Raw genomic sequence first — 13960 nt, 5'->3', positions numbered from 1 at the left:
GGCAGAAAGGGACCTGGGGGTACTGGTCAAGAGCCGGCTGAACATGAGCCAGCAGTGTGCCCTGGCGACCAAGAAGGCCAATGGCATCCTGGCCTGCATCAGGAATAGTGTGGCCAGCAGGAGCAGGGAGGTCATCCTTCCCCTGTACTCGGCACTGGTGAGGCCACACCTTGAGTGCTGTGTCCAGTTCTGGGCCCTCAGTTTAGGAAGGACGTTGAGAGGCTTGAGCATGTCCAGAGCAGGGCAACAAGGCTGGTGAGGGGCTTGGAACACAAACCCTGAGAGGAATGACTGAGGGAGCTGGGGTGTTTAGCCTGGAAATAGGAAGCTTAGGGGAGAGCTTATCACCCTCTACAACTCCCTGAAAGGTGGTTGTAGTCAGGTGGGGGTTGGTTTCTTTCTCTAGGCAACCACTGACAGAATGAGAGGACACAGTCCTAAGCTGCATCAGGGGAAGTTTAGGTTAGACATCTGAAAAAAATTCTTCACTGAGTGATTGGGCAATGGAATTGTCTGCCCAGGGAGGTGGTGGAGTCACTATCCCTGGATGTGCTGAAAAAAAGACTGGATGCAGCACTCAGTGAGTGCCATGGTTTAGTTGATGAGGAGGTGTTAGTTTAGGTCATAGGCTGGACTTAATGATCTCAAAGGTCTTTTTCAACCCAGGTGATTCTGTGAACACTGTTTATATACACATATAACTTTTATATCCCCAATTAAATAAAACTGCCCCACTGGAGAATATAATCACCACCTCACTTAAAAAAAAACTTTCAAGACACACCAGAAATAGCTTTTGCCATTAACCTTGCAAAGTGATTTCACTTTGCAAAACCTTAAACCAACCCAATATTGCACAAATCTTACAAATGTTGGAACAGTATTTCAAAATTTAATCAACAAAATGACATTTTATTAGGTATTCCAGCACTAGTTCTAAAGTGGCAATCTGATATTTCTTCTCCTTCTAAGGTTGGGGTCCGAGTCGGTTGAGTTGAGTATACAAACACCAGTCTCAGCAGAGTGAAGATGACAGACAAGCACAGCCCCTTTGATGCAAGCCCTGTCTCAGACTGGCACAAGATGACGACACCTCGAGTCACTCCTCCATAGCAGTCCTATTAGGAGCAGACTGCAGACTGATGGGCTCACACAGAGAAACAGAAGAAATAACTAGTTTCTCTTTAATGCCATTCCTGCTGGTTCAGAACCTTCCAACAAAAACCCCATCTGAAAGTCCCTAAGTTTCATACTGCTGTTGACTGAAATAGAGGTTTCATTCAAATTTTATGGTTTTAAGACATTGCACAAGATATTTTGCATCACAAAAGTTCTTATGAAAATAGTTTGTAGCCCAAATCACTTCCAGGGCTTGAGCTAACTCCCCTATCATAGACAGGAATATGTATCAGAGACAGGAGCTGTACATGAATGCCTGAGTAGCTTACCACCTTGTGACATAAACAGATGCTGCAAACATCAGCCAACAGCTGCAGGCAGCTAATTCTATGGCATGCAGGTGGCTTAAAGGAACTACACCAGTTAACTCTAAAGAACAGCGTGCTGCTTACCAGGTATCTTGTTCACTTAGCACTGTAAATCCTACACCTGAAATGAGGCAGACACTGCGAGAAGTAGCTGAGAACATCTTGATGATAGTCAATTGCAGAATGCAAAAGGAATAGATTATTAACCCATTCTCCATTTTAGTGCCACAATTATTTTATTACAGCTTCAGATAAACCACCCCAGAAAAAAAAAAATCCGGTGTTTTTATATGAGAGAGCTTGGATACACTTTAACAACCACAGTAAACAAAAGCTTTTGCTTAGGAACAAATGAAAACAATGGATTACAAGCTCAGAGGGAAGGCAGCTTGCTTCTTTGCAAGTGCCTGTTTTAGGATCCCTTCATTGCTTCTTAGCACTCAATGATGGGAGTAGAACTTGTGCTACAGTAATTTTACCCTCCAGCTCTAAATTCTGAACCAGCAGACTGAGTTGATTCTCTAAATTCCTCTACCTCCCGTAACAGCTTCCTCTTAATCTGGGCGCAACTCTGCAGTCAGTTTCCTTAGACAAGGCGTTGTCAGAACTTTGCTGTTGTCCACTTTGGCTCAGCTTCAATGCAGTAAAACCCCCCTTCTAACTCATATACAACAAGCTACACCAAGAAACGGATCCAGCAAAGCACTACGCTCATCCAAAACACCAACTAGGGCTATGGAAAACACAGCAAAGGGAATAGTTATTCTTTTCAGTAACAGGCTGCACTCATAGCACTTAGAGCAGCACAGCACAGGTGTTGATACAGCTGAGCAAGTCTTTGGCTAAGAGAGCTGACTTGCTTCCTCCTCCCCCTCTTGATTCGCCGTGAATAGAGCAAAGAAAGTTCAGTTACTGGCTGCAGAGTCAGGTCTGTACTACTGAATATGAGCAAAACTTCCAGGCTTTTCTTACCTCTAGACAAAACTCATCAGTGTTCCTACCACTGATGTTTGCCTTGAAAAGCTGACCTCGTTCAAAACTAAAAACATGTCAAAAAAGAGGGTGGGGGAGGTTAAGAGTTTCCTTACTTGTCCACCTAAGCATCACTATAACCCCAGACAGGTGACAGAGGAAAAGAACTGCAGTAGTAGTCCTCTCAACTGTGGAATAAAAACTGGATGCTAAAGAAAAATCTCCCATGTTAATCCGCCTGCTGTCTCTGGTGAGTAGGCTCACTCCTTCCCACACAGCTCCACCTCCTTACCCAGAAGGGCTCTTGCACTTTTAGGCATACCTACTATTTGTTGAGTTTTGTTTTTCAAATCATCTATGTGAGCTGAGCTGGCTCTCTGAAGGATCACACAAGCAGTGGCGCTGAGAGCTAAGAAGCAGCAGAGAGAGAAGCAGCAGAGACAAGGAGCGGTAACAAGGTCTACTCGTTTTGACAGCAGATAAACCCTGGATTAATTCAACAGTCTCACAAAACTGATTTTCTTGTACTTGATGGTGATCAATCAGTCCACCACAAACAGAGATGAAGACTTACTTCCCTTTGATATCTTGCTCTCACTAATCTTCCTAGATCCAGCTTCCTTCCTTGAAAGTACTCCAGACTGTGGAAAGCACAACCACGAGGCCAAATTACCTGGTTCAGCCACTAAGTGAAAAGCTAACCTAAAAAGAAGGTAGTTTTCTACTGCATTAGTGGATGGATCCAGATCATGGCAGACTATCAAAGTCACCACAAGGTAAGGGGAGCAAGAACCCCTTCTTTCACATGTAACCAACTATGTCAGCTTGGATGTCCATGAAACCAGTGCCACTATAACAACTGAGCTGAAACAAGCTTTTCTTGCTTTCTTAACTTCCTTTAGAAAAACAATCAAAAATCTTAAAGATAGGGTAATACAGTTTCAAATAATGGGCAAGATTACGTATATGATTATATATATATATATAAAATATATAAAAATAGGTTATTATCTAGATGATAGATGTAAGAACCTAGATTTTAAAACTAACTATGATTTTAACCAGGTAATTACACATTACAAATGTCACAGGATAGATACCTTGAACCTGGTTTATAAGATACTTTTGGCTCTTTCCAGTAGTCTGCAGAGCTTCCAGATGTTTCATAAGCCCTTTTCTTATCACAGGCTGCAATTCATTCCCTCTCTCCTCCCTTTCCAACCACAGCAGCTTTATCAAACTCTGGAAAGTGCAGTATTACCTTCTCATGGGCCTAGGCATAACAAGACATGAACCTAAAGCAAAGATTTTTCTTAAATTCTTCACAGTCAGTTATGTCTTAGTCAGAACTCTACCATCAAGTGGGAAAGCTTTATTTAAATTTATTGGAAGGACAAACAAAAACATTTCCAAGTGTCACATACAGAGCAAAGGGAGTTCACATACACATGTAAGCATGGATGAGAACAGAAGAAAAACAACCTCTAAAATCCTTCATGCTGCCTATGAAATTTTGGGAAAAGTAATAAAAATGGCTCTTTTAAAGCTGATTCAGCTTCAACACTTAAACATTTTCAATACCATATTTGAAGCCAATGATGTCAATTTTTCCTTTCTACATAACAATTAGCACAGGCATACAAAGTTAAAGGAGCTGGTCAGCTTTACCATATTTCAATTTGTATGGAACTGCTCCACTGCTAACTCTATGTTTTAAAAGTAAGTAAAAATTATTTCCAAATAAAATTAAGCTACATTTGAGTCTATAAAAAAACTTCTTCGTGTTCTGCATGGTCACAAACCACTCAGAAACTGCCAGCCATTCATAATAACATAGTTTTACATGAAATTGGAGGTGGGGTTGGGTTGGGTTAGATTTTTTTTTTTGAGTGGCAAGGTGTCTGGGGTTTCTTTTAAAGAAAGTGATAAGAATTAGTACAAGTGGGCACACTAGCAGCCTCATGAAACCATTTGTATGTACATATTGTTTGTTAATTTTAGTTAACTTCTAAGAGGCTTAGAGGATGTTCTTATACAACACCTAATATCTGCTCTTTTGGGATTAAAGCATAATTGAAAGGGTCTCAAAGCAAGATATAAGTAGTATAGACCAGTACTCTGGTTTTCAGCAAAGCTATCACAGGAAATTAACGCCAGCTCTGGTGAGATGAAAACCAGTTTAGCCAAGAAGTACTACTACATACTTAGAGAAAATAAGGGCAAAAGACTCCAGTCATACACATTACTAGCTAATAACAGCTGCTGCTCCAGAGCAAAGTGCAAAGACACTACAAGTATTTCACCAAGAGGAGTGAAAAAGAAAGTAAATTCGATTGCTTAATTTCAACATTTGAAAGTCTCCTAGACAAGCGAAATGGTTGACTAGACAGCTTACTTTACTCTAGAGAGTGCGAATTAGATCACCATTTTCTTTCATCATCACCTCCTAATAAGAATAACTTAGAGACACTCTTGGTCTAGGAGCAGCAACTGTCTGCTGAAATTGAAAGGCAAGTGAAAGTCCATTACGCAAAAAGCTCAGAGAGTTGCTGCAGTAACACATTTAAGAAAAGCAGGTGGACGTGCTCATGGAAAATGGAGCAACACTGATCCTAAAAAGACACTGAGATAGGCCACAACTGACAAGTTATGTTGGTGGCAAGAAATTTCACCATTGCAAAACTAGTACTTGAGGTATCTTACAGTTCAGGAGCATTCTCTGGTGGAATACTGTAATATAGGAAAATTCTGGTTAATGCTTATTATCCTGAAAATATTCCAGCTCTCATCTTCGCAGAAATCTTGCTATCATTCCCAGTTTATTCTCACATGGTACATTGCTGACAACAAACATGTAAGTAAAGAAGATTTTACTATCATACAGGAAAAGACCTAAAAGAAAAAAATGACAGACTCAGTCACCAACTGCACAAACAGACAATTCTTATATGCCAGCAGTACTTATCCTAGCTCAGATCAAAGACCATCTCAACTTCAACTGGTGGCTAAAGGCAGATGTATAGGCAAGAGTGGATGAAGACACCAACTCCTACTGGCAACCAAAATCAAAGACACCATCAACCATAAAGGCAAAGGTCTCAGAGGTACAGCCCTATGCAGCATGCACCACTCATGTTTCTAAATTCATTTGCAAACTCCTAGAATGCTTTGGAAATAGCCAGATCAAAGGATTTTTTTTCTGGGTAAACTCTCAAATTAGTCAGTATTACATAGGACTTATATTTTTCTCTTAGAACTCCACAGCTACAGTCCCACTGCTTTTTACTGCTACAATGTAAAAACCAAACAGATTTATGGCAATGTTTTTTGGTATCTGGAATACAGCCATGCCATTTCAGGTCTCTCCCATAACAGAAAACTAACTAGATCCTAAACCAGTTCCAATTATACAGAACACCATTTTTATATATTAAAAAACACAGTGAAGAACCAGATTAGAAGCAAGCCCATGTTCATAAAGCTACCATGCCTGAAGTACCAGAAAAAGTCAGTGCATGACAATGACCAATGAAACAGGGAATGCAAAGGGACAAGAACTGCTGAACACAAGACAGTCTTGCACAGTCAGTCTCTGTGGCTGTCATTTTAAGAGACTGAGATCATCGTGAATTCCTGTGTTTAAGCAAATGAAAGCATGTGGAAACACAATTCAGAGACGGCACATACAGGTGTCTTGTGTAACTCCAGAGGGAGGTTTCATTGGTTTGCTTATGGATCGCACAACCTACTTTGTTTTTTAGTGCTGAAAGAGAAGCCAAATGTTAACATCAGTCCTCAGCTGAGCCTCTTAGTTTTCTCCTACAGTTTGTTTACAACTAACTGCTGAGTCACCAGGCAGCTGAGGCATTTCCAAAGACTCTAAATCAAATACCAGAAACAAATTTCTTGATTGCTGTGAAATCTACATGGTCTGCAAGGCCATATCTTCACTGGCTGGAACGTTGTGGGAAGCCACCATGGGAACTGAAGAGGACAGACACCATCCACTCTTAATTTCCATTGTCAGAACTTTGAGTTCAAATGCCTTCATCTGAGGAAGAGCAGTAATAACTAGACTGCCACCACCATCTTGGCAACTGTGCACAACATAAATTGGCTGTTCAGTATTAGCTCTATCAGAATACATAAAAGGCTCACAGGAGATCTAAATAAAAACAAAACCAACTTACCAGTATTGATATATTCAATTCACTTCAAAAATAATCATTGCAGTACTTTTAATTAGCTTCCTGTAGCAACTCAAGAACACAAGCCACAAGAATTAAAAAAAAAACTAACCAAAAAGCCAACAGCAAATCTGTGAGCTGTTTTCCTCTGTTTCTTTTATGTTACTCTTCTGATATTTGGCTCTTAAGCAGCTGCAACAACTTCAGAAATGACACATCCATTCTGTATTTCACATTTCAAGCAACTCAAATTCAAGAGTGCAGCACAGACCATTACACTGAGAATACTTCTTTGTTAAAATTTAATCAGTACACAATCAATATACCAAAGCAACTGTAAGCTGCTGTCTAGCACTTTAGTGACTACAGTTTTTAGAGATGCACCTGCTCTGAACTGTCATTCTGAACTGTGCACTACCATCTTGCATCACCCCAGCCTGACAAACCTCTTCTTACTTCTGAATTTGCACAGGTAATATCCTGTGCTCCTGTCCTGTCCTGATGAGCTGTCACTCAAGTAAACACTCCACAAAAATCAGAATTTTCAGTTATCATCTACAGCCTAAGGCTTCCAACATGGTCATTATAGCTGTGATATATTTCTAACGATTCACCTGTACCACAGCTGCTGCTGCAGAAGCCTAAAAAAGCTTTCAGAGTTTAAATGTACATTTAAAAAGCAGATAAGAGTCACACAGTAGTTGCACCCAGTGCATTTAACAACCACATGTGTAATGCAACTACAATGTATAATTATACTCCACCAACAGATAATTTAGTTCATAGGTATGAAGTATAAAGGCACCCTTAAAATAGCACCTAAAAAACCAGGTGTGTCATCAAACTTATTAAAGAAGGCATTTAGACAGGTATGAGGAAAACAACAAGGAAAACACACAATACACAGGCACAACAGTTAACTAAGTTAGCTACCTTGTCCTGACAACAGTTTGATCAAAGTATGCTACTCCCATCCATACTAGGCCGAAGAACATAAAACATATTGGCAAAGAGGCTTCAAGCAGCAATTCCTCTCAGCATGTGGCTATGCCAACAGCATTTGTAAGCATTATTTGTCGCACAGCAGCCAGTTACAAGTAGAATGGACTAAGTTTTTGAGAAATGTTCAAGGCTAGGTTGGATGGGGCCTTGAGCAATGTGGTCTAGTGGGAGGTGTCCCTGCCCAGACCAGGGGGGAGTTGTGATTATATCATCTTTAAGCCCCAGCCCAACCCCTTGACATTCTATCATTCAATATGTTTTTAAAAAGTGACAAGAAACATCTGGAAAAGCAGTGGCGTGTGTACGTACATACACATAAAAAACAGGTCCCTTTAAATTAGACTGGAAGAGCCAGGGCTTTTAAGTCTCCTTTGACAGTGTGTCTTCACACAGTTTGTTACAGCAGCTCCAGCCGAGACTGCAAAGAGCATCCTTGCAGCCTAAGCTGAAGGTAACTCGCAGCAATGAGACAAAAACTCATCACAAAACTGCGGGGAGGAGTGTGGCCTCGCTACCACAAGGCTGCAAACCACGGGCACTACCCAGCTCTAGGTTTCGTTGTGACAGCGCCTTCTGCCTCTCGGCTGGCCCGCTCTGCCGCCGCAGCCAAGGCCGTGACACAGCCCGAGCTGCCCGCGGCCCGTCAGCCAGGCCCGGAGGCGGCTGCCAGCGGCCCAAGGCCGTCGGGAGACAAGGCCGAGGCCGCGGGCGGGGCCCGGCGCAGAGGCGGGGGGGAGACACCGCCTCTTCCTCGCGCGGAGCCACCACGTCGGCGGCACTGCCAACACTGCGGAAATGGGCGCGGGGAGCCGGGCCTTCCTCTCCGTCTCCCGCCCCGCTCCGGCCCGGGCCAGGCCGGGCTCACCCACCTGTGTCTCCGATGATGATGTACTTGAAGAGGTACGCGTAGGCCATGGCCGCTCCCGGGCTGCCGCTCCCGGGCTGTCCCGCTTTCGCTCCGGCGTGACGCGCGCGCTCGCCGCCCGGGCTCGCGCTGCGGAGAGGCGGAAACGGGTTAACGGCCCCCGGGCGGCGCCTCCGCCCGCTCGCTCCCTCCTACCTCCGCCCCCGCGCCGCCGCTGGCGGAGGGGCTCTGCTCGCCCGGTCCTGCTGTCCGCCCTCCCTCGCTCCCTCCCACCGCGGCCCCGCAGGCGCCAGGAAAGCCAGAACGCGGTGGCGGCGGCGAGAACAATAAACAGGCGCCGAGCGGCCCCCGGACCCTCCGGCGACGTCAGCGCCCGCCCCCTCACGCCGCTCCGCCTCCGACCCGGAAATGCTGAGGCGCGAGGCCGCCTCCCGCCGCGCGCGGGGCGGAGCCTGGGCCCCCGCCCCGCGGGACTGAGGGCGGCGGCGGCTCCGGGCTTGGGGGAGCTGCTGTCCCTCAGTCCAGAACCGTCAGGCTGGGAAAGATCTCTGGGGTCATCGAGGCTTACCCGTGACCAAACACCACCATGTCAGCTAGACCGGGGCACTGAGTGCCATATCCATCCTTCGTTACCAGGGACGGTGACTCCACCTTGGCAGCCCATCCCAATGTCTAAGCACCCTTTCCCGGAAAAAGTTCTTCCTAATCTCCAACCTAAATCTCCCCTGGCACAGCTTGACGCTATGTCCTGTCGTACTGTCGCTGGTCGCCTGGGAGAGGCGGCCGACCCTCACCTGGTTGTAACCTCCTTCAAGGGAGTTGTAAAGAGTCATGTCAGCCCTGAGCCTCTTTTTTTGTCCAGGCAGCTCCCTCAGCCGCTCCTCATGGGGCTGGTAGTCCAGATGCGTTGCCCTTCCTTGGACCAGCTCCAGCACCTCAATGTCCTTCCTAAACTGAGAGGCCCAAAGCATAAGCCTTCTGAGAATAGCCAGCAATGAGCTGTTTGGTATAAGTTTATCTTCATCACATGAGTTCTGGCCTGAAAGGGTTTTTTCCCATTCTGTTTCTGTCTTTCCTCACTGAACAGAAAGCAGTGAGCCAGGGGAGTAACGTGAATTCACAGCTGGCGTTTAGGACTTTTTATTACAGTTCACATGGGATTGGTGAGCTGGAATAGGCTTCAAGGTCTTCCATAGTCTCAGCTGCTTCATGAAGCGTCTGGTGTACCCTGACCTTCGGACCTGGAGCAGTCAAAGGCAGCGTGGCTCACATATCACATCCATATTGAGGCTGCACCAGATGCCTGGCAAGGGTAAATGTAGCAGGACACTCCAGTCAGATCATGGTGATGATGCTTTGGGATTCCCTTCAGCTCAGCTGTTTGTGAGCTGGGAGTACTGTTCAAGAGCCATTGCACATTCTTCATATAAACTGACATTTTACTCCCCTTCTGGCTGTCTGGTAGAATGGGAGTAAAAGTTGTCTGTCTTTTAACTTTAGAGAGGTTTTTATTTGTGGTCAACAGCTTGGACAACATTGACCTACATGGCTTCTAACAAGTGTGCATCCAACTTGTAAAAACCTTCAATAAAGCTTCTTGTGACAAATCTTGTTGTCATATTTCATGACCTGAAACCCAAAATGAAGCTTTTTTTAAAAAAACAAAAATCCTGTCTACTGTGGATGTGCAACGCCACCGCTCTCCAAACAACACTAGAAAGTGGAAAGAGCTCCTTTATATATTCTAAACATACCTACCTTTTCCACATGAAAAATTCTGAGCACTTGTCAGATGTTTGCCTCCTGTTTATTTTTTCTCCTCTGTACTTTAATTTCTCAACACTGTTTATTAAGTGTAGAGCCAAAACCAGCAGTTCTCATGTGTCTCTAACCAGCTTCATCGCCTCAAAACTGGCAAGGGAGTATCTCCAGTCTTACCCCTCTCTGAACGTGTTTGCGTTTTTGTTTTTTTTTTAATCAACAACATCTGAATTCAATTTTTGATACTAGATCTCTATTCTAGACAGTTATTACTCAAATGTATCCATACATTTGGTATTTCCCTATTAGCACTGTTTTTCCCCTTGCTAAATTTCAATAATTTTGATCATGGTCACTCAGTTTAGCAAAAATATTTGATTTTTGTCTCTTTTCATATTTTCTCTGCCATTTTGTTACCCAGGCTGTTCATGACAATATTGAATAGGTCTTGCATGGACAGGACAGAACATTGAGAAGTGACAAGTGAAATTTTCTCCTAGTTTAAAAGCATTCTCCTCACTGAAAAGAGCCATTTCTCTTATTTTATTTGCAAGTAGTTTTGATATACATTTTTGTTAATAAACAACTCCTAGCCAGAATGAGTTTTCTCAGAGAAGCAGGTTTTTGCCTTGCTTCCTATGAAAGTTAAGCTTCTGTTTTCATATATCCCTGTGTGTCTCTTGTTTCCTGCCCTAATAATGGTCATGAAATTTGGCATCTGGATGGAGCAGGGTACCTCAGCTGAAGGAAGGGCTGCAGTTGGGGTCAGCTGTCAAACCCAATAAAGAATTCACACTAAAACGAGTCTTCTCAAGTGCTCCCTCAGTAGCTAAGCCCTTCAGCTGGCATTCTGAACCCATGCTGTTGGCATGGGTTTGTGTGACCTCAACCACTGGAGACAAAGCTGCAGGAGATCAGGCCATAAGCAGATAAGATCTCATCCAGTATAAGTAAAGGTTGCTCTGCTAGGGATGGGGCAGCTCTGCTCCTCCTAATCTGCTTGTGGACCCTCCCCTATTCTAGCACTATCAGAGTCATCTGCTAAATAGAAGTGGCTAAGCTTTCATTCTTTCACATTAGCTTTCGGGGAAAATCATCCTGGGTCCCACAGCCACACCAACAAACTAAATAATCTCATCAGTTGGATCCCACCTCTGTTCAGCCATCCTCACAGCTCCCAAAGGGTCCTGTTGTTGTGAAGGCTAAAGCTCATTCCATGAGGTCAGTCATGTGCACAGGTATCAACTCTCAGGAGGAGCTCTCTCCTGTAGCTGCCTCCCCTGTGACTGGCAGGATGAGGTAGAACTGTGTGGGCTTTCACGTCCTCCACCTTTCCTTCAGAGCCCTCTTTTTGTTCATGTCACACTCCAAGTCTCCATTAGTGCTACTGGGGATTCCTACATGATTGAGCCATCAAGGGTGTTATTCTGAGGGTTGGTCAAGTCTTGACAATCTGTCCTCAACATCCCTGGGTGTTAAGTTTCAAGCGTGTTTGATGGTGACAGACTTTTTAATAGAACTGTAGTGATAGGATAAGGGGTAATGATTTAAAACTAACAGAAGGGAGATTTATTCTAGGTATGTGGAAGAATATTTCTTTAGTGTGAGACTGATGAAGCACTGGAAAAGATCACCCAGAGAGGTGGTAGAAGTCCCATCCCTGGCTGGAGAGGACTCTGAGCAAACCGATTAGGTTGAAGATGTCCCTGCTTATTGCAGGGAGGTTTGGGGTCAGTGGTCTTTAAAGGTTTTTTCCAACCCAAATTATTTTATCATTGTATGAGTACATGATTCTGTTTACCTCACTGGTGGGATTTGGTCTCATAGTTCCCAAATTATGCGATCTGCTAGACTTCTAGACAAGCCAGATTGGCCTGATGTGACTGAAGGAGATCTGGTAAGAAAAGGGAATTCTGTTTTGTAGAACTGAGATTTGCTGATGGGGAAAAAGTACAGACAGTGCAAAATGCCCAGTGAGATGGAAGGTGTCTTTAACACCACGGCTGAGCTGCCTGACAGCCGACAGGTGGGTTCAGTTCAGAGGGGAGGCAGCCCTACCTGTTTGTGCTTTGGCAGCCTGGTAAGCCAGGCAGTAACCAGCTTGCAGGTGACTCACATGGCAGGGCAGTGCCCCAGTGACTTCAATGGCTGCTCAGCTTGGGCCAGCAGCTCCACTGTGGATATATAACCAGGCTGCTAAGCTGCTCTGTGCAGTGTTTCAGTCATTTGTGATGGTTAGGATCACTGATGATCACTGCACCAGTGTTAGGGATAGTTTTTGAATCAGTGTTTGATAGAGGCTTGCAAGAAAAATTTCAAGAATTTGTTGCTTATGCTATTCCATGGTAAGTACAAGCTAATTTGCTGCTGGAGATGGAGAAGACACTGTTTCTAACTTATTGAATGTTATCCACTCTTTTACAAATCTGAGATACCTCCAACTAGAGATTAATGCAAAATTGCTTTTTCTCCAAGTTATGTGTACCGTATATCATGTTAAGTATTAATAAGAGGCATGCAAATAGCTGCTGTAATAATTTTCATTTTTTAAATTTTCATTTTTTTACTTCTCACTGCTAAATTTACCTTTTCCAGAGAAATTAATATCTTCTTTTGTTAAGCATTAATACTTTGATAGAAGGCTACCATGTAGTCAGACTCACTTATTAAAAAAATATTAGCCAGCTGAAAAGACGCATTGGTAATTCAATACTGAAGAATTGCAGAGGATTGTTTTTCTTTACTTTTTTTTTGTTGTTGTTGTTAATGTTATCATGACTGCTCATCTGTTAATGATTTTACATCACATGATGAAATATTTCACTGTGATGACTGTGTCAGGATTCTATTCTGGCAAATTTGGGAAAGTTTCTGGATACACTTTGGAAAACTATAACTTGCTGTTTATTCTGTATCACTCAGTTTTTTTTCCTGAATTTTCCACTTGGCAAACAAACTTGGGGCTTATAGAAAAGCCTTAGGCTTTGCAGGATCCTTACCACTAAAAATACTATTTGGGGAAGAGGCTTGGACTCATACAAAGCTTGACATACTCTCCAGAGCCAAGCATTAGACTGGATTTTTTCAATGGAAATTAGTACACAAAAGCAGAACTCTGTCATAACATTCGAATACAACCACTTTAATTATATTTTGTACAGCAATATCATTTAGCTGCTAGAAGTTTATCTCTACCCACACTTCAATCTAGCTTAAATTTTTTAAATAATTCAGTTGTATGCTTAAATTTTCTATACAGATGCTGAGTAGGAAATGTTATTTTCTGGTGCCTGTCATTTAATTTGTCTGCACGTACTTCTTCTGAACATTAAGTATGTGCTATAATTTTTCTTTGTGAATTTTAAGATTAGATTTGTATTATACTTAAGAAACAAGGCAATATACAGTATATTTTATTTATTATAAATGTTGAGAATGGGACCCACTTCATATGGAAATAAATATAGAGAGCAGATCCTGCAAGAAGACAAATATAGCTAAATCTCAATCAAGATCTGCCTTTGTAAAGATAATTTTTAAATACATGTTAAGCCTGTAAAGGTAAACTGGAGACAACTTCTGAGCTGAGTAAGTAGAAATCCATGTCTATGAGTGATGCATGGTTTGGATTTTGCAGGTCCTAGATCAGGCAGCTTTGGTTGAGGTTTCAGCTAACAGCTGGATGT

At 43.2% G+C, this 13960-nt stretch overlaps 1 protein-coding gene across 1 annotated transcript in view; it reads right to left on the bottom strand.

The window, feature by feature from the left end:
- Window positions 1-8901, bottom strand: part of RAB2A (RAB2A, member RAS oncogene family) — a 43781-nt gene extending 34880 nt beyond the window's left edge. Inside the window, exon 1 of the mRNA XM_038126847.1 lies at window positions 8518-8901. Within this exon, the coding sequence (XP_037982775.1) occupies window positions 8518-8563 (46 nt within the window). The 5' untranslated portion in view covers window positions 8564-8901. The remainder of the gene's footprint in view (window positions 1-8517) is intronic.
- Window positions 8902-13960: the final 5059 nt, after the last annotated feature.

The sequence above is a fragment of the Motacilla alba genome, chromosome 2 (genome assembly GCF_015832195.1).
Source record: "Motacilla alba alba isolate MOTALB_02 chromosome 2, Motacilla_alba_V1.0_pri, whole genome shotgun sequence".
Taxonomy (NCBI): domain Eukaryota; kingdom Metazoa; phylum Chordata; class Aves; order Passeriformes; family Motacillidae; genus Motacilla; species Motacilla alba.
This window is presented reverse-complemented; position numbering and strand designations above follow the sequence as displayed.